Here is a 24,314-nt window from a genome sequence, read left to right as displayed (position 1 = left end):
AAGATACAGAGATGCGGAGATGCCGAGATGCAGATGAAGAATAATTTGCAGCAGCTATTGAAATTTGGCACTCGCTTAGAGAGAGAGAGAGATGGAATGGTAGTGCCCTCGGATCAATCGATCAATTCCCATCTCCATCTCCAGCTGCTTCCTGCTTTGTCAACATTTTGGAGCCCCCTCCTCCGGTCTCCGATCTCAGAAGAATGTTGAACGTTCGATCCGACGATCGGCATGTCGCGGGCCCACACACAAAAACGACAAAACGAAGCGAATCGGAATCCATCATGCGAGTAATATGCAAAGTTACATAGGCCCCAGAACATCATCTCTAGCCTCCAACCGAGGCAGAGAGGCAGGGCCTGGGCTGGGGCTGGGGCTGGGGCTTGGGCTGGGGCCTGGGCTGGGGTTGGGCCTTCAAATCAATAGCCAGCCACATTGTCGTTGTTGTTGCTGTTGCTGTTGCTGTTGTCGTCATCATCCTTGGAATCGTCATCATCAACAACTGCAAACAACATTCGCCTGTCAGCGGCAACATCATAAATTGTTGTTTAGCCACATGTTGCTGTGGCTCGTCTGCGGATCGCTCTCTGGCTCTTTGGCAAAGGCTCCTTGCCTTCTTGCCTCCATACAGCATCCTCCATCCGCATCCATGCCACGGCATTCAATGCATCCAGGCTCTGCTCTCGCGCTCTCTCTCTCTCTCTCTCTCGATTGCTCGGCAGGCGCGCCTTGGTCTCTCGTCTCGGCTCGGCTCTTGTTTTTCCAATACCCTTTCCCGGGGTGGGCCTTACTTTACTAAACGATTACAGGGTGCTACAGGGTTCGCATATCATATGGAATCATTTATACAAATATATTTAGATTGTTTTTAGAGTCTTAATCAGAGCTTTCTTGTATCTATTTTTAGTAGTACAATTTTAAAACATTTATTTCTTATTTATTTATTTATTATATTTATATATATTATTTTTATATTTTTGTATTTAACTGTATTTCTATCTAATATATTTTTCTATATTTTATACAGACCTCTCCTATTACCATGGGTCGTCAAGAACTTTCTTCGATCGGTAAGTCCATTCAATGTATTATCTTCAATGATTTAATTGATGTATCCCTTCCGACCAAATATTTCCATCTATTATTCAATTTCTATTATTTCCAAAAAAGATTCATAATTGATATTATTTATCCATCATTTTCCAGTATTTTCTTGCACATTGAGAGTACAATTTGTGCAGAGAATTTTTGTTAAGCTTCCCCCTAAATTACAGAAGATCTTTCTTATAGAAAGATCTCCGCCTATGAAAAAATTCCGCCGGCTTTTAATGCTCCAATTTTCATTTTTCCAAGTCGTATTTTTCTGATAAATAATCGTATAGGTATTCAATTGCTATAATTAATAATTAAATAATTTCTATAAAATTTCTATATCCTCTATATGTTATCTGCTAAACGATGGCATTAATTTCTATTGGAATATTTGAAATCTCAGAAGATTAAAAGGAAGATCCGAAAAAATTTCTCATATATTTTGTTCATCTATGGAGACAGGGTTTTATGTGTTTTTCTAGGGGCAAAATACTATACCAAGTAGCTGAGATCATAGATATATTTCTCAGCAATCTTCAAAGAATTGGGGAATACATTTTGCTGATAAAAAATGATAGTTTCCTCTGGCGGTGCCTTCATTTGCTTCTGCCCGACAGGGTATCAGCTCTTCTCTATAATGCTTTCCTTTTACATTTCCCTCTGGATCTGCCTCTGGCTCTGCCTCTGGCTCTGCCTCTGGCTCTGCCTCTGGCTCTGCCTCTGGCTCTGCCTCTGGCTCTGCCTCTGGCTCTGCCTGTGGCTCTGCCTGTGGCTCTGCCTCTCTAACTCTGCCGCGTGCTGTTCTCCGGCTGCTTGTTGATTTCCTGCGTCCGATAATAAGTTTTATTTATTTGCGCATTTGCCTGCGACGCTGCTCCTGTCCCCAAGACTTGTGTCCCGGCCCACTCTTGGCTCTTTTTAGTCCAGGCTTCTGGTCTAATCCTTTGTTATGGCCATGCAAATAGATGGCACTCCTGGCAGCGACTGCTCTGGGCCTGTCAGCGGACTCATCAGCGAATCATAATGCCCCCGCTCAACAGGCGGGAGAGGAGGGGCCATTGGGGAGCCATGGAAGATCAATAAATATGGCTATTTTATTTCGGTAGCCAACGCCGTCATCATCGTTGTTGTCGTTGTCGCTGTCGACCCCGAGCCGGAGTCCGAGTCCGAGTCCGAGCCGGGCGCTCGTTCATTAATCTCTAAATTATGCGAATTTTTAATGAGACGCACATTTTGTTCGCGTTTTCATGTGGGGAGAGCCCCAAAGAGCCACCAGGAGAGAGAGAGAGAGAGAGAGGGAGCGAGAGAGAGAGAGAGGGAGAGCGCCAGAGATTCCGCGACTTGTTTCGCCTTCTGTTTTAGTTTTAATTGAAATACGCTTTCGATATAAAGTCGGGTTTAGAATGGTGCACCCCCCCTCAGTGTCCCCCCTCCTCCCTCCACTGATAAGGCGGCGTTCCACTTACACGACTCTCTTGTCCGATGTCCGATGTCCGATTTGGCGTCTTGGGTGGGTTCTCTCCTGCCGCTAATGAAGTCCGACTTCTTGGCGCTGGCGTATAAATAATTGCGAGCAGAAATGAATTCCAAATTTGGCTTAACCTTTGCCGCTGCCCCTTTGATCTCTAGAGAAAGAGAGATTTCTCTAGATTTCGGTGGTTAGCCCATAAAATCGCCATCAAATACTAATTGACTCTGAGGCGGGGATTAATTCTAGCGGTGAATTTATGTTACACAACAAGCGAATTGAATGCTCGCCCCGTTTAATGCGATATTTATTGAAATCCCAGCGATTTGTCAAATGATTTACGACGGAGCGATTCTGATCGATTCTGATCGATTCTTTGTCGCCGAAATTTATGTAAACACATGAGAAATATGCATAAATTCTCGCGAGAGAGAGAGATTCCCCGGAAACGAGAGACGAGCGACGAGAGACCCTCTCTAGCGGTTCATCGAACTGGAGATTCTTTAGCAATTTCTCATATTTTTTGGCTCACACACACGTGAGAATCCCTCTCTCTCTCTCTGTCTGAATGCTTTGCAATGCAAATTTCAGAGTCAGAAGCAGAAACAACAACCTGCGATCTTCTATGGGGGGTTGGGGGGTGGGGGGCATTATCCTTATAAAGCAGGAGATATCTCCCATGTCGATGCTCATATGCATATGCCACTCACTCAGAGGCAGGGGGGGGGTGGGGGGGGCTCTGCCTGTGACCCCTTCTGCATCAATAGTCAATAGGCATCAATCTCTGGGCAGCAACAAGCCATGTTGCATGTCCCCAGCCAGGCCGCAGCCTCCTCTGCAGAGTGCTGGGGCTCTTGTGGGCTCTGTGGCTCGTTCCTTTGTTGGCTCTTCGTTTTTTCGTTGGGGCTGTTGTCGCCATTACGAGTCGTCTGTATTCTGTATTCTGTATCTGATGCTGGATATCTACTGCGGCTGCGGCTGCTGGTGCTCCTGCTGTGCCTTCCGCTTAAGTCTCAATGTCGCCTCCTCCAGACTACCCCCCACCCCCCTCCTGCTGGCTGCAACTGTGGCACGCATGTTCTAAACTGATTTCCCATATTTACTGACAACTAGACAAATTTCAGGCATAAGTCAGGGCCAGGACAGGCCCGGCACCGAGACCGGACATTTGCATAAGTTCGCGCATTATGTCCAAAACTCGCATTGGTTCCTGGTATCCCGAGAAGATCCTCCGGTCCGCGGCCGCATAAATTATCGCCCGACATAAAACATTAAACAAAAGTTGCAGTTGCACTTCGGAGAAAGAGAGAGTTCCACTGATTGGCCATGATTATGACTCTCTCTCTCTCCACAGCGATTTCCCATCGTTTAGCCCCCGACGATGGAGCATTGAAGCGTTTTGTCTGCCATTAAATTTCCATTTCCATTTTGATTCGAGCTCTCCAAAGGCTTCATTAGAGGCCTCTGCCCCTGCCCCTGCCACTGCCCCTGCCCCTGCCCCTGCCTCGTGGCAAGTGGATCGCAGGGGCATTCTAATCAGCGGGTCGTCTGCAGCTCTGTCTCTGTTTCTGGCCAACAACTTTGGCTAATTAAGCTACACAATGAGATTGTCTACCCTTGGGTCCCCCCTTTGCCTGCTGGCTGCTTGCATATTAAATTTCATTGATGATCTACGGATTCGTAGAGTTGCATTTAATTTTTCATCACAACGGGAGATTTTCACACATCGTCCTCGCTCTGGGATCTCCATAGCTCGGCCTCCCAGTCCCCCGTTCCACTTGGCGTATGATTAATGGGCCAGCATTTAATTGAGTTATGGTTTTGCCCTGACAACGAGCGCGGATTAACCCAGCGACCTTGTCACCAATTCCCAGCAAATTTATCTCTTTACAAGAATCGCTTCGCACCGAAATTGGACCGTGGAGCGTGGACCGTGGAGCGTGGAGCTTGGGATCTGGGAAGACTACGACTACTGTATCTATTGGGATGGAGGAGGACCAAGGGAAGCACTTCGGAAGGAGATCTGTGTTTCCATCGAGGTACAAGGGCCGCGACACTAAGATATATTATTTATCTTCATATATGATCCTCAAATGACATGCCCTCTGGCAGGAGGGCTCTCATGCGAGAGATTCCTCCCCAAACACAAAGCTTTCCCCCGCATATTCGAGGGAGACTGAGGCCCAAAAAAGAAACAGGCTCCTGGCACCGCCACTGCGGACTGCCCTTGGCTTAAGGCCTGCTCTGGCGATAGTTCTTCATAAATTTTAATCAAATTAAAGAAGGCCACGCACCGGCTGGCAGGCGGCAGGCGGCAGATAAATTGAAGCTCGAACCGCGACTGCGCATAAGTAAGGATTACCCGAAGGCCAGCAGAGACTCGAAGGAGTCTCTCTCCACGGCTGCTGCGGTTGCAACAATGGTGCATAATTTTCAGCTTCCCTCCGTTTGTGACCTCTCAATCCGCCGGGCGGAGGGTACACTGGCAGAAATATTCGTGTTTGGCTTCGCTTCCCACTCGCTCTCACTCGCTCCTCGGTTCTACGTCAATTCAAATTAATCAGAATTAGGCAATTACAGAAATTACAAAAATTACAACGTAATTTTCTGGGCTCTTCGCTTTAAAAGCTTTTGAAAAATTGCGCATGCGTATTGGCAGTACGAAAGAGAGGTTTCTCTAGTCCGCAGACTGGATCGACCTCCTTCTGCTACTCCTCCTCCCCCTCCTCCTCCTCCTCCTCCTCCTCCTCGTCATCATTCTGTGCTCCATTCTGCTTGTTTGTGGTTTGCTTTCGACTGTGGCCGCTTCAGGAATGTATCGCAAGTCGAACACTGGGCACAGTCTGTGCGAAAAGTGTGTGACGCGAGGGAGAGATGCTCGTCGTAGGAGAGCCAGGAGGCTGTTCTCAGTGCCTTTTGGTGCCCCTGGCTGGCCGTTACTCTTGCCCCTGGCCTGTGCTTGGCCTTGAGACTCGCTCTGAAGGGCTCTGAGGAGTGGGATAAAGAGCTGGCTCTCTCTAGGTTAGGATTTGGCTTAGAGAAGAGGCTTTGCGAAAGGCTACAGGGGCACAAGGGGCACTCGATATTTGCCCCACTGTGCCGATGCCCTTCGCTCTGTCCATCTCCACTCCGCTCCCATTATCACGCACCAGCTGTCCACACACTTTGTGCCCGGTGCCCGGTGCCCGATGTGCTGGGATCCCACCGCTCTGTGCCCGCTGGTCACGCCCTTTGTTTGCCCATTGTCCGCTGTCCGCGCTGTCACTTTGCATACAGAGTCGTTAACATTCCCCAGAACGGACAGGTCTCTAGGAGGAGCAGCAACCGAAGAAGCTCTGGTTCCCATTGAATGATGCCGTCTCTCCTTCCCTCTTCTCTCTCCTTTCCATATCTTTGCCAGTGACTACTGTCTTCGGTCGTCGGTTTGGGGATACTCCCCCCGTATCAGCAGCTGCCTGAATGCGCTTCGTATCTGCAAATCTCTAAATTGCCACAAATTAACAGATAATTCGCGATGGCTAAAACCCGAACGAACCAGCGAGCCAGCGAATGGTGGAAAAAGCAGCAAAAAGCAGGAAAAAACAGGAGAAACGCCAAACGACAAGCGACTGCTAAACAGATTCCGTTTGACTCGAGCGCGCAAAGGCGACGCTAATAGATACTTTGCGTGCTCACACTCTCCGCAGCAGAGAAAAAAGTGCAGCACCATCCCCGAGCCGGGGGGGGCAAGAGACGGTGCCACAAGCCCCCGGTTGCACAATACCCAAATCCAATTTTGCGAATTCCCACATGCGTTCATTATCGGACACTCGGCGCGGGCTCGCATTTGGACTCGGACTCGGACTCGGACTCGGATTTGGTTTGAGATTCAGATTCGACCGCGGAGACGGCGGCTCCAACGGCGGGTGCGCGCGTGCGCATAACTCATTTCGCACTTTGTCCATTTCATAAGACCAATTAAAGCGCCTCGAAGGCAGGCCCAGGCACAGTCCGGGTCTGAGCAGCAGCCTCAATGGAGAGATCTCTCCTGCCACCTGCCCCCTGCTCCCCCTCGCCGTGTCGCCGTGGGGCGCCTCTGCTTGGCTGCGACAATTTTCCATGCGAGTTCGACTGACGTCGGATTAAGTGGAAAATTTGACAAATGCCCCAACGAGGAGGAGGCAGTGATAATCACCAGATCCCCGTCCCCTCCCCACACGCCACTCCATGCCACACTCGACTCCATGCCGCCCTGCTGCCCCTCGCTGCTTACAAATTTGCGCATTTGTCCAAAGCAGCGTGAACATTTCGCACAATCAGCCAGGAGGATCGGAGGAGGCTCTCTCGCTCTCTCGCTCTCCCTTTGGGATGCCCCCAACCAGCAGTTTTATGCACATTTCGTTTTCGTTTCGTGCTCGACCCGCCAGCCACGAAATTATGTCAATAACTAAGGTCATATGCATAAATTCTGAGCCACGAGAAGGAGCATCAGCAGCGGCAGCGGCAGCGGACACTGGAGACCCAGAGACCCATAGAGAGAGGCCGAAACGAGCGCAGAATCTGTAACTGCATACTAAATACTACGATACCCTGTAGGAGAGACAGGGTATGCACCTCCAGAGAGGCGTCTAGAGGAGGGAGAATGCAGAAGGGCAGGAGCCTATCTATAGGGGGGGGGGTCTATAGGGTGATTAAAGGTTCTTTGAGGACAGGAAAACAGGAGCTTCTTTGCCTTGTTTCCTGGCTATAGATGTGGAACCCTCAGAGGAGAGGAGAATCCTGCATAGGCAGAAGAAACCACTGCCAAAGCACCTTGCTCACTCGTTCTCTTCATTACAGTTTGTTCTCCTGGCCATGAAAACGTTCCTGTGCCTTTCTCAGAAGAGTTCCTTTGACTCCTTCCGTGGCTATAGATGTGGAACCCTCGAAAGTGATGGACAATCCACCTCTTCGCCCATTCTCTCCTCTCTACTCGTTCTTGTGCCTTCCTTCGAACACTTCCTAGGGTATTCCATCCGTCGTGGCTCTCCCCTTCAGCCGCCTGACTGCCTTGGAAATTAACCTCGACTCGTTTGGCTGCCAGTGCACGTGTCTCGCTTTTGTTGCTGCTGCACAATGGATGCTGAGGGGGGGTGCTGCAGAGGGGCAGACGCCTCCACCTTGGCACTTGAACAGAGAGCTCCGTCTTCATGCTAATAAAATGATATTTTATTGCTTCTTGGCGGCTCATCACAGCCACAGAAAGGAGTCTGGAACCTGGAACCTGGAATGGCAATGGATGGATCGTAGAGGAGGCTACATGATCTCCATGGCTAATTGCCTGGAGAGTCGTGCGTGGAGAGCCGTGGAGACGCCTGTTACGCATTCCCAGAGATTAAATGCCCCATTTGCCATTGTGACAGAGTGGAGTGGGAGTGGGAGGCTTGTTGCAGGACTCTGCAGGTCCCTGACCCAGTAATTGGATGTGAAGAACATGCCACAGCCAACCAGCAGCTATGGCTGCCACAAAGAGGGGGCAGGGGGCGGGAAAACTAGCCCAAAACACGATTAACCCACATCTTGGACGCGATCATAAATTATTATGCAGCTGGAAGCAGGCTGCAGACTGCAGACGTCCGACGGCCGATGGCCGAGTCGGGATTCAGGATTCGAGATGATGCCGTGACACCGGGGAGATGCGGCACTCGTGAGTCCGCGGATCACGCGGTCAGCTCCAGTCGGCAGCAGGCAGCAGGCAGCGCATTTTTTCGGCTGATTCTCTGAGCTTCGGCACACGAACATGACTTTCTAGCGGATTTCTTTGCCTGGGCTTTTGTTGGGGCATGCAGCAGGCGGGGGGGCAGGGGGCATGGGGCAGGAGGCAGCAGACAAACCATGCAACTATTTATGTTGCTGCTTTTTCTGTTTCTGCGGCCTGTTGAGGCTTCCCTCTTCTCTACATTTAATTATTTTGTTTAAAAAAGTTTTGACACCGCGACGCGCATGCAGATTTACAGTCGGCGGACGAGGAAGAGGATTGGGATTGGGTTTGGGATTGGGTTTGAAGCGGGAGTGGAAGTCATACAGGACTGACAGCCTCGCTCGGCCAGCGGCCGTGTGTGTGGGGGCATGGTGGGAGGGGGGGACAGGCTGTGGGGCGACAGCCGTGACAACAAAAAAAAGAGAAGGAAAAACTTTTGCCACTCAATTTTGTGCTGTTTGCCGGACGAGCACGAGCTTTGAAGATTGCTGGGGGGTTGCTTTGGGGATTGGCTGGGGGACACCCCGCTCCCCGCTCCCCTCACCCCTCACCCACTCGGTGTGCCTGTCCGGGGCTGTCTGCAGCTGTTGTTAGTCAAAGTGTATCTAGATTAAGGCGCAACGCGACAATAAGTATTAAGCATTAAGTTGTCTCCGCGACGTGTGAAGTGCCTTCAACTTCGGGTCAACAAAGCGCTGTTTGGACGACCGCGCGATGTGACAATACAAATCTGTGGCACAGTGGGGTTCACAGGGCATAAAAGTGGAGGCATCTTGAGCAGGGGGAGCCTGGGAGTGGGTGGAAGTGGCAGGGCCCCTGGCAGCCCTGGAAAACCAACAAGAATCGATGGAAGAGAAGGTCTAGAAGGGATACTCTGGGATTGATGGATGAGGAGATGATTCTTGGAGTCTTTAAAAGAAGTTTTCCTGCACAACAGACCCTTCTTTCCTGCTTGGAAGGACCTTCCTTCTTGGGTTTCTACGTGAACTAGATCCATCTCTTGCTGATATATTGGGGTCACGCCTTGCCCTCCGCCCCATTCCCTCCCTTCGGCTCTAGCGAGAGTCGCGTCTGACATTTTGCATTTAATTTATGCCACAAACTCCCATTGCCGTGGAGATTACACAGATTGCGGGTTATGCAAATTATTTTGCCACCGTCGCTTCGGTGGCTACAGCTGTTTGCTGTTGCTGTTGCTATTCGCTGTTGCAGTGGCAGTTTCTGCGGACTGACAGCCAGTTTGGGGGACGCGGCGTATGAGCAATGCCATTTGGAAGCCAGTTTGCAGGCAGGCGAGGGAGGAGGAGAGGCCCAAGCGAGACCGTGTTAAATAATTTTAATTATTAAGCCACCGACGGGCTGTGCATTGTCTTGCGGGGCTCCACTTAGCCGGGGGGGCCGAGGAGGCCGGGGAGGCCGTGTAATCAAACACAAATTGAAATCGAATTGAAAGTGGAATTGGAAGCCGCGCACGCATTCCACGGGGCCAGGCTCCAATCGACGTTTGGACAGGTATTTTAATTGCAACGAAACTGAAATCAGCCGCTGCCCCCCCACCCCCCACCCGCCATTGCACATACGACACGGTGGCCACTCCACGCCGTGGCGCTCTTTCGGCCAGAGTCAAATCGAGTCAAGAAGTTAATTACAGTCAATGCGGCAAACGATTTTCATGCACTTTTGACACCGGCCGGTACGTGACAATATGAGAAGCGGCTGCGAAACAAGTTGCCACGAGAGCAAAGGGTACCCCTACCCCACCGACCACTGGATCCCATGGCAGCCATGGGGCGCATGCTTGGCGAATTGGGGCAGCATTGTTTGCCAGCGAAACAGGCAAACATTAGGCAAAATGGATGGATTGAACCGCCTGATCCAGGGCTCATTAAAACTTTCTTCTGGCTCTGCAATTACCAGGAAAACGACTTCATTCCAGTCGGGAGTCGGGAGTGGGTGGTGGGGGGGGGATGCGGCTAATGACAGCCTTAGTTTCAGCAAATAGGAAACCCGTCGATGGCCAGCGGTCAGTGGGTTAATTGCAGGCACAAAGAATGGCAGAGCAGATCAACAGATCAACAGATCAGCAGACGAGCAGATGGGCTGCCAATTAATCATAGAGGCTATTGATCGATACATTGTTGACCTCCAGAGGACCCCACCAGGTGGTCGCAGCGCCGAGGCCTCCAACACTTTCACGTGACAGAGAGAGAGAGGGAGAGGGAGAGTGGGGGCCCTGCCTGGAAGCCAAACATGCAAATGGCTCATCAATCAGAGAATTGCCCCAACCCACCGCCCCACCCTCATCCCTTGCCGCCATGGAGTCGGTGACGAGGCCTGACACCCATGCCGGCTACTGTGCTGCCGCATGTACGAATACGAGTCCCGTACCGCATGGCAATCAACGCGTCAAACGAGCAGGAAACACCAATGCCCCGATCCCCCAAACCCCCTCCCCCGAAGCACAGTTAGCATTTCCATCGCCATCTCCATCGCCATCTCCATCTCCATTTCCATTTGCTATTTGGCTTGCAGCAAAATGTGTGAATTGTCGGCGGCACAGTGGGGTGGGGTGGGGAGGCAAGGCGGCCAACGATTTTTGACAGCTGCCTTCGAAACGGGAACAGAGGAAAAGCCCAAGCCAGCCGGGAAATCTGCACGCCCGATGCTGGGGCCCGCTTTTTGGGTCAGCCCGGACTCCACCCATCGCCCATCTGCTGTCCAGCGTCCGGGCTTATTAGCTGCACGCTAATTTATTCCGGCAAACAGAAGGCTTCTGTCCAAGAGACCCTGCCGGGTGTCTTCGACGGAGGCTGGGCGGCCGTGTGGCAGACAGTCGGGCGCCAGACAAATGCAAGTTGCGAAAACTCGCAATTGCCTGAAAACTGAAAACTAAAAACTTCTGGAAGTGCAAACACCTTTTGCTGGCTGCTCGATAAGTGCTGCGAGAGATTATGAGAGACGGCTTCCTGTTTTTCCAGCACCGCCTCTGATGGAGGAGGCTTCTGGGATTCCAAGAAGAGGTGACAGAGGCACAGGCCTGCTCTTTGAGAGAGGGTCCATTGGAAGTCCTGGGAGAAAGCTGTGGGAAAGACCCTGACAACTCCCTTTGGACCCGGCCGAACAGATGCTGGATCCACGAGAGAAAGTGAAGCCCATTCCGGGTAGATCTGAGAAGATATCTCCACCCTCTCTCCACCCTCTCTCCACCCTCTCTGCACCCTCCCTCCACCCTCTCTCCCGCTTCTTTTGCCTCGCTTCCCATCGGTTCATTATGCTGGTCTGGTCGCCTGATGGTCGCTGCATCTATTGCTTCCTTCACACTTTCGGTTTTTAATTGCAATCCGAAATTTGGAACGGCCTCCGAATGGCTCTGTGTCTGTGTCTGCCTTTGAGCGGGTCCAATGCCTGGCCATGCAGCGATGATCATTTGCATAAAACAAACAGCAATTTCTCACACATGTGTCCCCCCCCCCCCCCCTCGCTCGATGGCCCGCAGCTAAAAAACCCATTCGTTACATGAGAGTGAAGGGAAGGATGGGAAGGGGAGACCAGATCTATGTCTGGGGGCTACAGACTCTCCGCAAAAGCGTCACATCAAACATGCATCAATAAATAAATAATTCCAATTTGCAAATTTTTCATCGAAGACCCCAAAAACCGAACCGAAAACCGAAAATGGAACCCAAATGTGGAACCCAGGCGTCCGCTTATGCCGAGGGAGTCGGCCAGTACTCCAGTCTCCCGTCTCCAGTCTCCACTCTCCGCAGGCTCTCCGCTGTCTGCCGTCAGGTGCGGCGCGATGGTGCGCAGGAAATTGTTCATCTGTGGCTAACATATTGGGCACCGCCGTGCGGCGGCCACAACAACTCCATTCTCCAGAAGACGGCCAAAAGCCTCTGCCTCTGCCTCAGCCTCAGCCTCAAACGGAAAACACAGCAGAAATGAAAACAGAAAACTGAAAACAGACGAAAGGCAAATAAAAAGGCTATCGCTATCGCTTTTGGCCAATCTGCATGTGCAACGCTTACATTTGCCAGCCGACCAGCCAACCAGCCAACCATTCCAGCAGCCACATAAGCCATCCATTGAGCCACCAGCCAGCACTAGTGGGGCTTTTGCCTCTTTGTTTTGTTGCGTGTGAGGCTGCGCAGCGGACAATGACAACAATGAGCAAATCATGGGCACTTTGCATACGTCCCCCGGTGGCCATCGAACGGGGCCTGCACTGAAAGAAACTTGGTAGTGGGTGGCAGGGCACCTGCAAGAGCTCGAAAAGAGCTGTCCAGACATGTCGTGTGCATGACTAGGCATTGGAGGAGAGGCTTCTTTCGGCCTCAGAGCTACAGCTACTACTCTTCTGCTTGGAGGCGACGTTGTAGTCCATCAACAGCCATGGAATGGAAGGAATAGTCTGGGGAAACCTTAGAGGTTGGATAGGGTGAACCCGGTCAACCCTCAAGGGGCCACGAATAGGCCAGTTAGACCCTTGGTTATACGGTTAGGGGTATGAAGCGTCGCGGCAGGGCTTTTGGGACTTTGAAGCCCTCAAGAATCGAGGTGTTTTTAGCATAGGACAGTAGCTCCTGTGGCGTCCTCTTGGAGGCATCTTCCAGTGGCCTCCTTGCCCCTAAGAGGCCACCAATTCAGAGCCAGTCCTTTAGCCACTTAAAGCACGGATTCCTTTATATTTTCTGGGGGATTTGAAGGTCTCCTCTCAGAAATTCCTCTACCCATGGTTTATACTTCAATGAATCGAAGGAATGACCCCACCTTGGAGTACCTTAAGCTCCCAGAATACTCAAAAACATAGAAATAATCCAAGTACAAGCCTTTCAGGCCTCTTGCCGTCTCCCTCCGCCCGGAATGCACTGTCATTTTTCTGGCCGTGTAGCCCGCGAAAGGCTAACGAGTGATTGGAGCACAGCAAATGGCATTTTTAGCTTTTGACATTTCACGCGTGCAGCGCTCCAGCGATGGAGTGGAGTCGAGGAGAGCTCCTCCGTCATACACGGCGCATGTGTGATGCGATACTTTTCTCTCTCTCTCTCTCTCACTCTCTTGTTTTGGCCCGGCCCGAAGGCGACCCCAAAGCGGGCGGCGGCACTTTAATGTGTGCCCGGCCCCCAGTGCCGGCTTTGGCTCTGGCTTTGGCTCTCGGTAATGTCATAGATTTGGCCGTGCGACTAATTCACGACAATTTGCACTGATCGACGATTACCGATGGACTGCACTGCACTGCGGTGGGGCAGGGCAGGGCTCCACGCCACAGTGTGGCATCCACTTCCTACCGGGATGGATGGATGGGGCGGCCTACGCGCGATTCTCCCTCCTTATGGCAAATGCATTTTTAATTACATCGAGAAACATTGGGGAACAATGGGGCTGGGAGGCTGCCGCCTGATTGCGGTATTTTGCGGCATCTGTGGCATCTGTGGCACCAGCCCCCGAACTAAATGGCGAATGTCCGCATCGAATCATTCGCATCCGAGTGCGCGTAAGAGAGCATGTTCAGGGTATCGATTTCAGGCTCCCATCTAGCCATCTAGCCATCTAGCCATCTGTGCTCTGCTCATCTGCCACTGCCACTGGCACTCCTCTCTCCACCTGCCACAGATGCACAGCTCCATCTTGTGGTGCCTCTGCTGCTGCTGCTGCTGCTGGCGCGTAAATTTTCATGTCGCTTTGCGATTTGCAAGCATTTAACAAAGTCAAAACAATTTTAATGCACCGACGGGGCAGTTAATTAAAATTGCAACGATCCGTTGCCCAGTGGCTCCTCTTATAGGGGCCCTGGGATACCCTACAGGGTGCCAAGACAGGAAGCGAGAGGAATCCAATCTCAATCGAGTCTCTTCAGCGTCTCCTCGTTCTCCTCGTGGAAGGCTCTCCCTCCCTTCTACAGGGTATCCCCCAGTCGGTGGCCCACTCTCTTGTGGCACCTCCATTTCGGGTAGTTTTCGCCTAGACGAACGGCGAGAAGGTTCTCCGAGGGATTGGGATTGCGCTTCCCATGCGCGTTGTGGCCTTTGACAAAATCAAATTAATTTTAATGCCTGCTGGCCGCTTTAGTGCACATTAATTACCAGACGGGCCTCCCTCCCTGCATCCCCCCCCCCTCCCCTTCCCCCTCTGCATTTTGGCATTTCGAATGCCGACTGGTTTATAATTCAATAAAATTTGATTAGGCATTAATTTGCAATGTCGGCTAATTAATGAGCGCAATATGCAAGGCACTGCTCGGATCGGATCGGATCCTGGGATTCCGTGGTATGCCCCTCTCTGGAGACCACTTCCCCACCCTTCCCCACCCCTGAGCCAACGAGCCTAATGCCTCCACCTTCTCCTTGGGCTTGGGCTTGGGTGGTGGCGACCTACTGCCTCTCTCTAGCCATCTCTGTTTCTCATTCTGTGGCATAATAGGCCAATTATTACTGCAATTTGCATTAGGCCAAGACACACACACACACACAGGCAGAGATACCCTCTCTCCAGAGAGAGAGAGGCATGAGAAGAGTGAGGAGGGGGGGCTGGGGGGCGCCTCTGGAAATTCTTTTGAGGAGCGCGTTGTTATTATGAAACCGTTTAGAGAACGTGTTTGTGAACAGCACAGTAATTTGGTTAGATTACCAATCCGGCGAGGAATAGCAGTGCCCCACAGATGATGATGATGTGGATGTGGATGTGGCAGTGGCAGTGGCTGGGAAGGAAGGCAACCAGCAACAGCGGTCGAAACGCGACGAATGTGGGCCAATCTATCACCGCTCAAAGTCACACCAAACCAGAGATTGACTCCAACGGGAGAGGCAGCAGCTAGAGGAGGGGACGGGGGGCACGGGGCACGGGGGGCCAATCCCGTTTGGCGATGGCCATCGGCAGCGTGTGAATAGAAACGTTAGTGCAGGCACGTTCTGGGATGCCAGCCTGATAAAAGTTGATTGCAAATTTATCGACGAGCAGATTGCCCATAAACTCATGTCCAAGCGAGCAGTGGCCCCTGTGCCTGTGTGCCCCTGTACCTGTGTGCCCCTGTGCCCCCTCCCCCTTCCTCTGCATCCATCAGAGTCAATCCCAGTCAATCGTCATGGAGATAAGCGCGCTGTCGTTGTCAACACGAGAACAACTTCCGCCAGTGCTCAATCATTCAGGCCCAGACGGAGGCCCAGTCCCAGAACCTGGCTTAGACTCCGACTGGGCCGAAAGCAGCAGTGCGAAAGTGAAACCGCCCCATCGGAAATTTGCTTTGACTTTGCCTCTAATTGAATTAATTAGCCCCGGGCGCTATGCAAATGCCGCGAATGCAGCAGCTACGACTCTAGTATGTGGATATTTCTGCATGCCATATGTGCCACAAGTGTCGATATATATCGTGAGCAGGGGCCACAGCTCCGGTTCCCCCCGCCCCCCGCCGTCTTGGCCATTATTCTTCAAAATGCGCCGCAAGTCAAGCAGCCGCCGTGTGTTTCTTCACACAATGGAAGCGAGCAACGCTTCCCTGGGCCCGTACCCCCCCGTCCATGCCCTATATTGGGTCCAATGGGCCGATCACGAACTTTGTCACACGCAAGCGAACCGAAATGTGGGGGGGAATCCATTGGGAGAGCGGGGAAGAGAGAGTCACGAAACGGGGAATCGAGTGGAGTGTCCATTTATGGACCAGGCATTCCTCCAAGTCTCTCTGTCTCGTTGAAAGACTGGAAGAAGTGGATTTGGTAGAGCCATTGAGGAGTATCCCTTGGATTTGGATCAAGACTTCGCAGGGGGAAAGCTCTATCTATTACTGAGACGATCTCTTTCCTAGAGTATCTAGCTATCGACTTGTGGCCATGGCTTTCCCTTCGATGTTGTTGTCTGTTTGCACTCGTATTTCATTTTAGCAGCCAGCGACAGCAGCCCAGGAGAGGTGCTGGGCGAAAGGGGGGCAACGACAACGCCAACACACTCCAAAGCCGCTGCCAAGTAGACCTTCAGACGCCAAACACTCCAACGCCAGCCGCAGTCGCAGTCGCAGTTCCAGCCAACGCGCAGCAGCCACAAGAGCATTCAGCTTCAGTCAGTGGGACAGTTGGACAGGTGGAGGAGGCCACAGAGGGGGCCAGAGAGCGGCTAAAGAGGTGCCAAGAGCGGCTCAGCGGCCGACAGCTCGACTTTGCAATTGCGCACTTCTGAATGCGACGACGACTACAAATCTCTTAGATACGTTTCCATGCAGCCACACACAGAGGCCGCCCGGTCTGGCATCTCCATAAATATTGCCACCTCGTGTGCCGTATCGCATTCGCGTTCGCATTATTGTTGCAGATTTGTGTACCCGCCGATCATTCATTCACCTGCAGCGAGGCACTCGGCAGTGGGGCTCAAGTGCAGACAGTGAGGCAGATTGACACCTGACATGAATCGAATCGAATGGAACGGAGCTGCAGATACACAGAGATCGAATGTTTCCTTCTAGATCCCATATCCCAGATTTCAGATCTAAAACAGGGCCTTATCTACCAGGGCCTGGTTCTGGCCCGACCCGGCCCGATTCCCTCTAATGTATTCATATATGCACATGCACCTATGACCGTATCTATATAATTATATAAGGCCCGATTTGGTCCGCTTGTGCAAACCACTGGGCACAACTAGTGCAGGCGTTGAGTTATGGCACTTACGGGCACTCGTACACATGTGCAGATGATTCATTCATTCACTGCTCACCCGTCGATCGCGAGATTTATGGCCATGTTGATAGGCAAATTTCCGTTCGCCGATACAGATACAGATACAACAGATACAAATGTGCACAGTGCACGAATATGAAGACACTCAAGCCATTGACAGGTGATTAGCAGATGGTGACCCCAAACCATGTTTAAGTTCTTAATAATTTAATTTCATACAAAAGACGATGGAGATATCCATGGAAATGGAAGTAAGAACAGTATCGATGGCTACAGATGTTGGTGACCCTGACTTAAACGCCATCAATGGATAAAGGAAATCATCCTATATACAAAGGAGTCCCCGATTGACATACAAGATACTCAGATAAGCGGGAATTAGCCTATTAGAGGACATCAATCTAGATGGTGGGTGACCCCGACTTAAGCTCCATCAATGGACAAAGAAAATCATGCGGAATATATTGGGCAAAGGAAACTCTGAGTATTACCCTGAAAAAAAAGTCCCTGACAGACATGCATGATACAGGGGAATCAGCAGATCTATTGAAAGAAAATGGTGACCCCGACAAAGAATTAATAATGTGAGTAAGCCCCATCAATGCTGCAGACACAGGAGTCCAAGGCAGACATGCATACCATGACAGAATCAGCCCACCAGAGGGCCTTAATCCATTGAAAGAAAATGGTGACCCCGTCAAAGAGTACATAATGTGCTTAGGTCCCTTCAATGGATAAATGTAAGCATGCTGCAGACACAGGAGTCCCCGACACGAGAATCAGCCCATCAGAGAGCCTCAACCTCTTGAAAGAAAGTGGTGATCCCGACCTCTAGCAGAAATATGGATAGCTAATGGTATAATAACATTTATTGTTGTTGTATTCGGCGTTTGCGTACAAATCGAATGTTGGATATTGGTTAGTAATTGTCGCCTACGCGTATACGTATGCGGATATATGTGTGGGTGTATATATTTTAATTGTTTAATTGTTATCGCTATCGCTAGTGAACTAAGTCTGCTATCAGTCTACGAATGCATGTGTGATAATCGGTAAACGGTAATCGCTAGTTGGTGATCGGTGATCGGTGATCGATAATCTGGGTATAACCAAAAACGTGAAAAGTGAGGGACCAGCAGATCCGCAAACTAAAACTAGAAGTAAACCTAGGATCCAGCTTCTTGTAGTACAACCTTCGCATTCGGTGGTGCATGCACCAGACACACACACACGACACACACGACACAATATATAATCGTAGAAATAAGCAACAAAACAACGTAACACAGAAATCAGTTCACGAATACTTAGAGCACCCATAGAGAAGCCTTCGCTTTTGCCAGTCCGAATGTATGTGCTACTGCATCACCCGTATCCGATTACGGGCACGGTTACGGGTACGACTACTAGGTGAGAGAATATTCGATATATATGTGTGTTCGGAGGAGCAGCCCCTCGACGGCCGAGAGTTCTCTTCGAGTCCAAAGAAGGAAAAATGGGGAATAAATTCTGGTATCGGGTGGGTTCCGGGTTCGTCACTCATGCGACAGTCTCACGGTCGATAGTTGTTCAGATCGATATCAAAACAGCTTTTGCTTTGCGGGGGAACACTATTTGGTCTATTGGTGGTGCTGTTGCTGGTGGCTGCTACGGGACTGACGAACGGGGGCGATCATCTGGGGTATCCTTAGACCCTGCGGTTGCTGTGCTGCTGCTCCTGCTGCAGGCTCACGTTGTTCATCACGGCACTCATGTCCACCACCACGGAGTCGGTTATCAGCTCGGTCTGGCCCTCCAGCATGACCTCGCTGTGTCCATTGGGAGTGCCGGCGGGCATGTCCTGGTAACAAGGGGGAAGACATTAGCGAACTCTCCGGAGAAGTCGGACAACAAACCACCTGATAATTGACGGCGGCGGCATCCAGGGCCATCAGCTCCTTGCGCGACAGCTCCTCAACGATGGCGGCGGTGTAGCAGTCCCCCAGCATGTTGTTGGTGGTCCGAATGCGGTCGCTGCAGCAAAGGACACAATGAAGCGAAGCTCTAAGGAGGAGAGTCGGGATCAGGACTTACACAAACCAGTCGACGGCGAAGAGGAGGGTCACATCCTGGACAGGAGCATCGATGGCGGTGAGCACCACCAGGAGGAGCACCAGAGCAGCGCTCGGCACACTCGCGGAACTCATGGACGCGGCCGTGGAGGTCAGCAGCACTGTGAGGAGCTCTCCGAAGCCCAGCACCATGCCGCTCATCTGGGCGATGAAAATCGAGGCCACCGCGATGTAGAGAGCGGTTCCGTCCATGTTGATGTTGCATCCGATGGGCAGGACGAAGCGGGTGATCCGCGGGTCCACGCGCAGCTTCTCGTTCATGCAGCGGAATGTGATGGGCAGGGCAGCAGCGCTGCAGTTTCAGTGGCAGATGCAATGGCAGATGCAGTGTTGCAGTGGCAGTGGTTGCAGTGGCAGTGGTGGCAGGATTGGTGTAGTGTAGATGTAGATGTTGGGTGGATTTCAAGTGTTTTCAAGGTGTTTGCGGAACAAAAGAGTTTTCATAACAAGAACGTAACAACGACGGGGCGGGGGGCAAATCAGGGATCGAATCGGATCGGATCGGAAACCAAGAAGAAGGAAAAATACTTGTAGCACGTTAGACGTTCGCAGATCTCGAGAGATCTCACAGATACCCTCGCTATCGCTATCACAGAGAGCAAGACAGAGAGTGTGAGAGAGAGAGAGAGAGAGAGAAATGGCTTACGTTGAGGCGGTGGCAAAGGCGGTGAGCATGGCCTGGATGAGGCCCGCGTAGAACTTGAAGGGATTGCGGCGCACGAACACGAAGTAGATGGCCTGCATCACCACGAACTGGTAGAGGAACACGCCGACGGCCACCGTGAAGATGAACCAGATGAGCTGCGCCATCACCAGGCCCAGGTCGTCCACGCTCAGGATCTTCCCAGCGATCACCGAGCTGATCCCCACCGGCGTCAGCCACATCACGCACGTCACCATCTTCATGATCACCTCGAAGATGGCCGCGAAAAAGTCCACAACGACCTGCCCCTTCTGGCCGATCGTCCCCAGGAAGGTTCCAAACACCAAGCAGAAGAACACGATGCCCAGCGTATTCGTGCCGCTCCGGTACTGCACATCCCGGACGAGCACAACCTCGTCCAGCTCGTCGGCCTGGCGCTGCGCCTCCAGTCCGCCGGACAGCAGCACAGCCGTCTCGTTCATCGTCTCGTTGAAGGCGTGCAGGATGCTCGGCTTGGGCAGGTAGACGGTGTGGGCCTGTTGGATCGACGCCTGGAACAGGTTGTCCGGGAATACGTTTCTGTGGAAAGGCGAAAAGAAATGGGAGAAATGGACAGTCGCGCCCTTGCAATTTTAAATTCAAATTCAAATTTCAACGTTCAATAATGCACATTACTAAGCAGTAAACGGCTTAGTTACTGCTTGTTCAAAGTGCTTGCTCCAACGGCTGGAGGGTACTGCTTGAAGCAACCGGTTAAATCACACGTATTGGCGGGATTTCCTTTGATACTTTGCCAAGTTATTTCTGTACAGTTTCTGCACTATTTAAAAGCAAATTCCAAAAATAACCATTTTATTCGCGATTGAAAGTGTTGGTCCGAGAAGAGTGAAATGAGAGAAATGGATAGCCGACTCTTGGAAATTCGAATTCAAATTTAAGCGGAATTTGCTGCACTGCCTGAAGCTGTGTGATGATTGAGTACACTGCTTGTATGAACTGCTTGGCAGCTCAGGTAAGCTTTTAGCGACAAATAGATGGCGCCACCATTACACTTTACATACTGCTTTACCGAACTAGTTTGCGCCACAGTTTAAAAATAAAAGTTAACGTCATCGCGAGATTCCCTTACAAATTCCGCGCTACTTTAGCTCAACTTGTAAGTTATTTTAATGCAATATAGGCCATTTACTCAGCGCGACTGGGTGATAGGTTTACGAACTAGGCAAGTTTCGCTTGCCATTTCAATTGTATTCAATTTTCACTTCATTTGCACTGCTTGAATTACTGCTTATAAACGTGACACCGCTTTAAATTGGTTTAGATTGCACTGCTTTCCAACCCGGTTTACAAGTAAGTTCCACGCGACTTCAACGCGATTTGAACGCGACTTGTACGCGACTTCCACGCGACGTGGACAACACCAGAACGAGACTTGAAAGCGATGCGACTTAGAGGCGGATTGAATGCAATTTCCTCAACGATTAACTTTCTCGCGACTTTGCTTCGATTCACTAACCTGCCCAAATCCAGGAGGCTGTCCAGGAGATTGACGGTCCGCTTGTCCGTCGAACGGTCGTCGTTATTGTGCATATCCGGATTTCCGGGATGAATGAGCAGCACGAGGGCAATGCCCAGGGCGGCATTGAAGAACGAGGTGCTGGCGAAGTAGACGAGCGTCCGCAGGGCGATCTTGCCGTTCATCTTGGCATTGAGGCTCGCGGAGCCGGCAATGAGGCTGGAGATGACCAGCGGCAGGATCATCAGCTTGAGCACCCGCATGAACAGCTCTCCCGGATACGAGATCAGCATGATGGAGTCCCCATGGAGATGCAACGGACGCAGCGAGAGGCCTACCGAGAGAGAGAGAGTGAGAGGGGGGAAAGAGTGGAGTTTGAGGAGCGCTCGAGTGGAGGCGGCCATACGCACCCAGTGTGACTCCCAGGAGGACTCCCGAGAGCGTCACCAGCAGCATCAGATTGTCGCTCAGCCACTTCCGGTAGCCCGTCAGCTCGAGGGGGGCGTCGCTTCGTTCCGTGGTCTTCGGCGGCAGCTCGCTGCCGTGCACGGAGGCCGTCACATTCGGAGGACCCATTTTGGCAAAGAGGTAATCTGAAAATTTCTCAGACCTTTCCATTGTCCGCGGACGCGCAATCGAATGCAGCGCAGCGAAAAGCACAGCAGAATATCAGTAGAAGAGGCAGCCAGAGAGCGAGACGCCACCACAGATGCGACGGGAGGGGGTGGGGGGCAAGAGAGCGATAGAGAGAGAGAGAGAGACACGACACGACACGACACGAGACGAGACGGGAGCCTTTCCTTGGCTATTGTTGAATCAGAATGAGAATCAGAATCACGTTAATATTTATGGCCAAACGATGTGCGGGGGGATGTCCTGTGGTCCTGTGGGAGGGAGAGGGGGCTCTCTGTGCGGCTCTCCCTTTGCGAGTGTGCCTCCAAATTATTGATTTTTGAGATACTTAACATTGAACTTGAGAATGTTGATTAGGTAAGCCATTTGGTGGCTGCTGGGGCTCCTCAGGGGGGCTCCTACCGGTGGGGGGTTGTCTTCTTGTCCCTCAGCGTCTGCGTGTGGCCGGTGCCAGAGTGCCGTACCGCTGTCGAGTCTCGTTGGTGGGTTAATGGCTCCGTTGTTGTGGCTTTCCCGGTACGCTGCCTACTCTGGAACTTGTGTCTGACCTTCGGCCAGGAGCTGCTGCTGCTGCTGCTGCTGTCAGTCGTGGTTCGCTGCACTCTCTGCTGCACTTTTCGGCGATGGATAATCGATTTTTTCGGGCCACTCGAGTGGGGGGGGGGGGGCTGCCTGGGGTCAGGTCAGTCGCTGGAGTCTCCTGTGGAATCTGTGTCAGCCGGGCCTCACGCTTGGAGCAGGTCAAAGGGATTGCCTCTGTGATTCCAGTGTTTGCCAGACTTTTCTTTCTTTCCGCTTTCGTTTTCACTATTCACTCTGCCCTTTTTATGCTATTTCTCTGTCTCTGTCGCTGTCTCTGCTCCCGTGTCTGTGCTCCTCTGAAAGTCCGTTCACTCGAAGCGTCCTCCTGCGAATGTGCGGCTCTCGCGTCTGCGGTCCGCTTTTATGGACAGGACTCTGCTCTCTCGCGAGTCGCAGGAGTCGAGGATGCTCTCTCGTGCTCTCTCTCTCTCTCTTTTGGCAGCCGGCTTTTCAAATGTCAAAATGAAAAGGGAAATTGAAATGGAGACGGCACGCACTTGCAGCCTTTGCCTGCCCCACCATCTGATTGACGCTCCATAATTATAATGGAGCGGAAAATTCCGCTTGTGGAGCGAGCGGCTTACGCAAATGCCAGTCGCCCCCTCCCCGTTTCCCCGCCTCCCCGTTTCCCCCCGCTTAATCGATTCAAGCGAGTCGGCGACAATTGGAGTGTCCTTCGGGGCTGGGCGCTAAGGGGTGGCCGCTTATCGATCCGTTAGAGCGCGCCTTGTTAGCTGTCATTCATAAATCATGTGAGGGGGCACCCCCTCCACCCTCCACCCTCCACCGTCCACTGTCCATCTTTTGGGCAGACGGCCAAATCAATAGGGCAATGTTATATTTAGCCACAACAAAACGTTCGGCGTCCACCCTGATCCCAGCCCCAACGATCCTCTCTCTCGCAGATAATTAAGATAATTGCAACGACTGTCCGCTGTCAGCATTGCTTTGATTTGCCAGAGAGCGACAATCTATTGGCACTTGCCAGAGCCCCAAGAGGCCCCCCTTCGAACTTGAACTTGACATTGGGGCCTGATCTGGGGGGGGATAATGGATGGATGGGATGGGAGATCAATCGAGTGTGCGGCATTTGGATGGCCTGTCACTCGGGCCATTCGTTTGGATTTCACTTTGAAACAAATTGCCTTTGGGCACGAGTCCCCCGATGGCCCGATCGAAGGTCGCGGCGGCTAATGCATGTTTAATAACTATATTTGGCTGCCCCTTCCGCTCTTCCCTCGAGTGCTTTTCGCTGGGGGAAACACTCACCTTTAACGATTAACCACAGATTACCCAGGATGGAGCTTGTTAATGGCCCGCTCCTTGATGTATCCCCACTTGGCACTCACTTTTCACCTTTCACCTTTCACTGGTCGCACACTCGCGCTTGAGTTTTGTTTTGTACACCTGTACACCGGTGCGTATGCTTAACGTCTTGCCAAGGCAGTCAGTTGGAACAATTGGCGCAGCAGTTTCTGCTGGCGTTGCATCAACAGTTTCAGAATGCGTTGCACCGCTGTAGCCGTTGTAGTGGATTGCTTTTCTACCTGCACCAGAGAGGGGGGTAGAGAGGGGGTGGTAGAGAGGGGTTTGACCTCAAGGCTTGTTTACTAGAAAAAGCGCCATACGGCAGGGCGGGCAGGTGCAAATCGAATTAGGTGGGGGGGTGGAGGGGTTGGGCATGCAACAAGGGCGACAAGGGGCTTAAGTTGTCTCTAGAAGGAATGGGGCTATCCCTGAGGCCCTACCTCGACGAGCAGACGAGCGAGAACCACACGAACGATCCGAAACCGAAGTGAAAACTGCAACCGGTATGCCGCGCGCCTTCGAACTTAACTGATCGTCGAATACGGCGACTATTACGCTATTTAAACGCGGCAGAGCACG

At 51.7% G+C, this 24,314-nt stretch overlaps 1 protein-coding gene across 2 annotated transcripts; it reads right to left on the bottom strand.

Moving 5' to 3' along the window:
- Window positions 1–17,793: 17,793 nt before the first annotated feature.
- Eaat2 (Excitatory amino acid transporter 2) lies at window positions 17,794–24,314 on the bottom strand. 2 transcript variants are annotated; one of them, XM_015180841.2, is made up of 8 exons: window positions 24,176–24,314; window positions 23,697–23,974; window positions 21,623–21,805; window positions 21,213–21,546; window positions 19,700–20,275; window positions 19,016–19,345; window positions 18,841–18,955; window positions 17,794–18,782 (listed from the first exon to the last, which is right to left on the bottom strand). In XM_015180841.2, the coding sequence occupies exons 3-8, from the start codon at window positions 21,786–21,788 to the stop codon at window positions 18,630–18,632; spliced, it is 1,674 nt and encodes a 557-aa protein (XP_015036327.1). In that variant the 5' UTR covers window positions 21,789–21,805; window positions 23,697–23,974; window positions 24,176–24,314; the 3' UTR covers window positions 17,794–18,629. The 2 variants fall into 2 exon arrangements, with proteins under 2 accessions (XP_015036327.1, XP_001356957.2); XM_001356921.4 differs by lacking the exons at window positions 23,697–23,974; window positions 24,176–24,314 and having other exon boundaries at window positions 21,623–21,927.

Source organism: Drosophila pseudoobscura, chromosome 4 (assembly GCF_009870125.1).
Source record: "Drosophila pseudoobscura strain MV-25-SWS-2005 chromosome 4, UCI_Dpse_MV25, whole genome shotgun sequence".
Classification (NCBI taxonomy): Eukaryota; Metazoa; Arthropoda; class Insecta; order Diptera; family Drosophilidae; genus Drosophila; species Drosophila pseudoobscura.
Note: the sequence above shows the minus strand (reverse complement) of the source record. Positions and strands in the feature narration are given on the sequence as shown.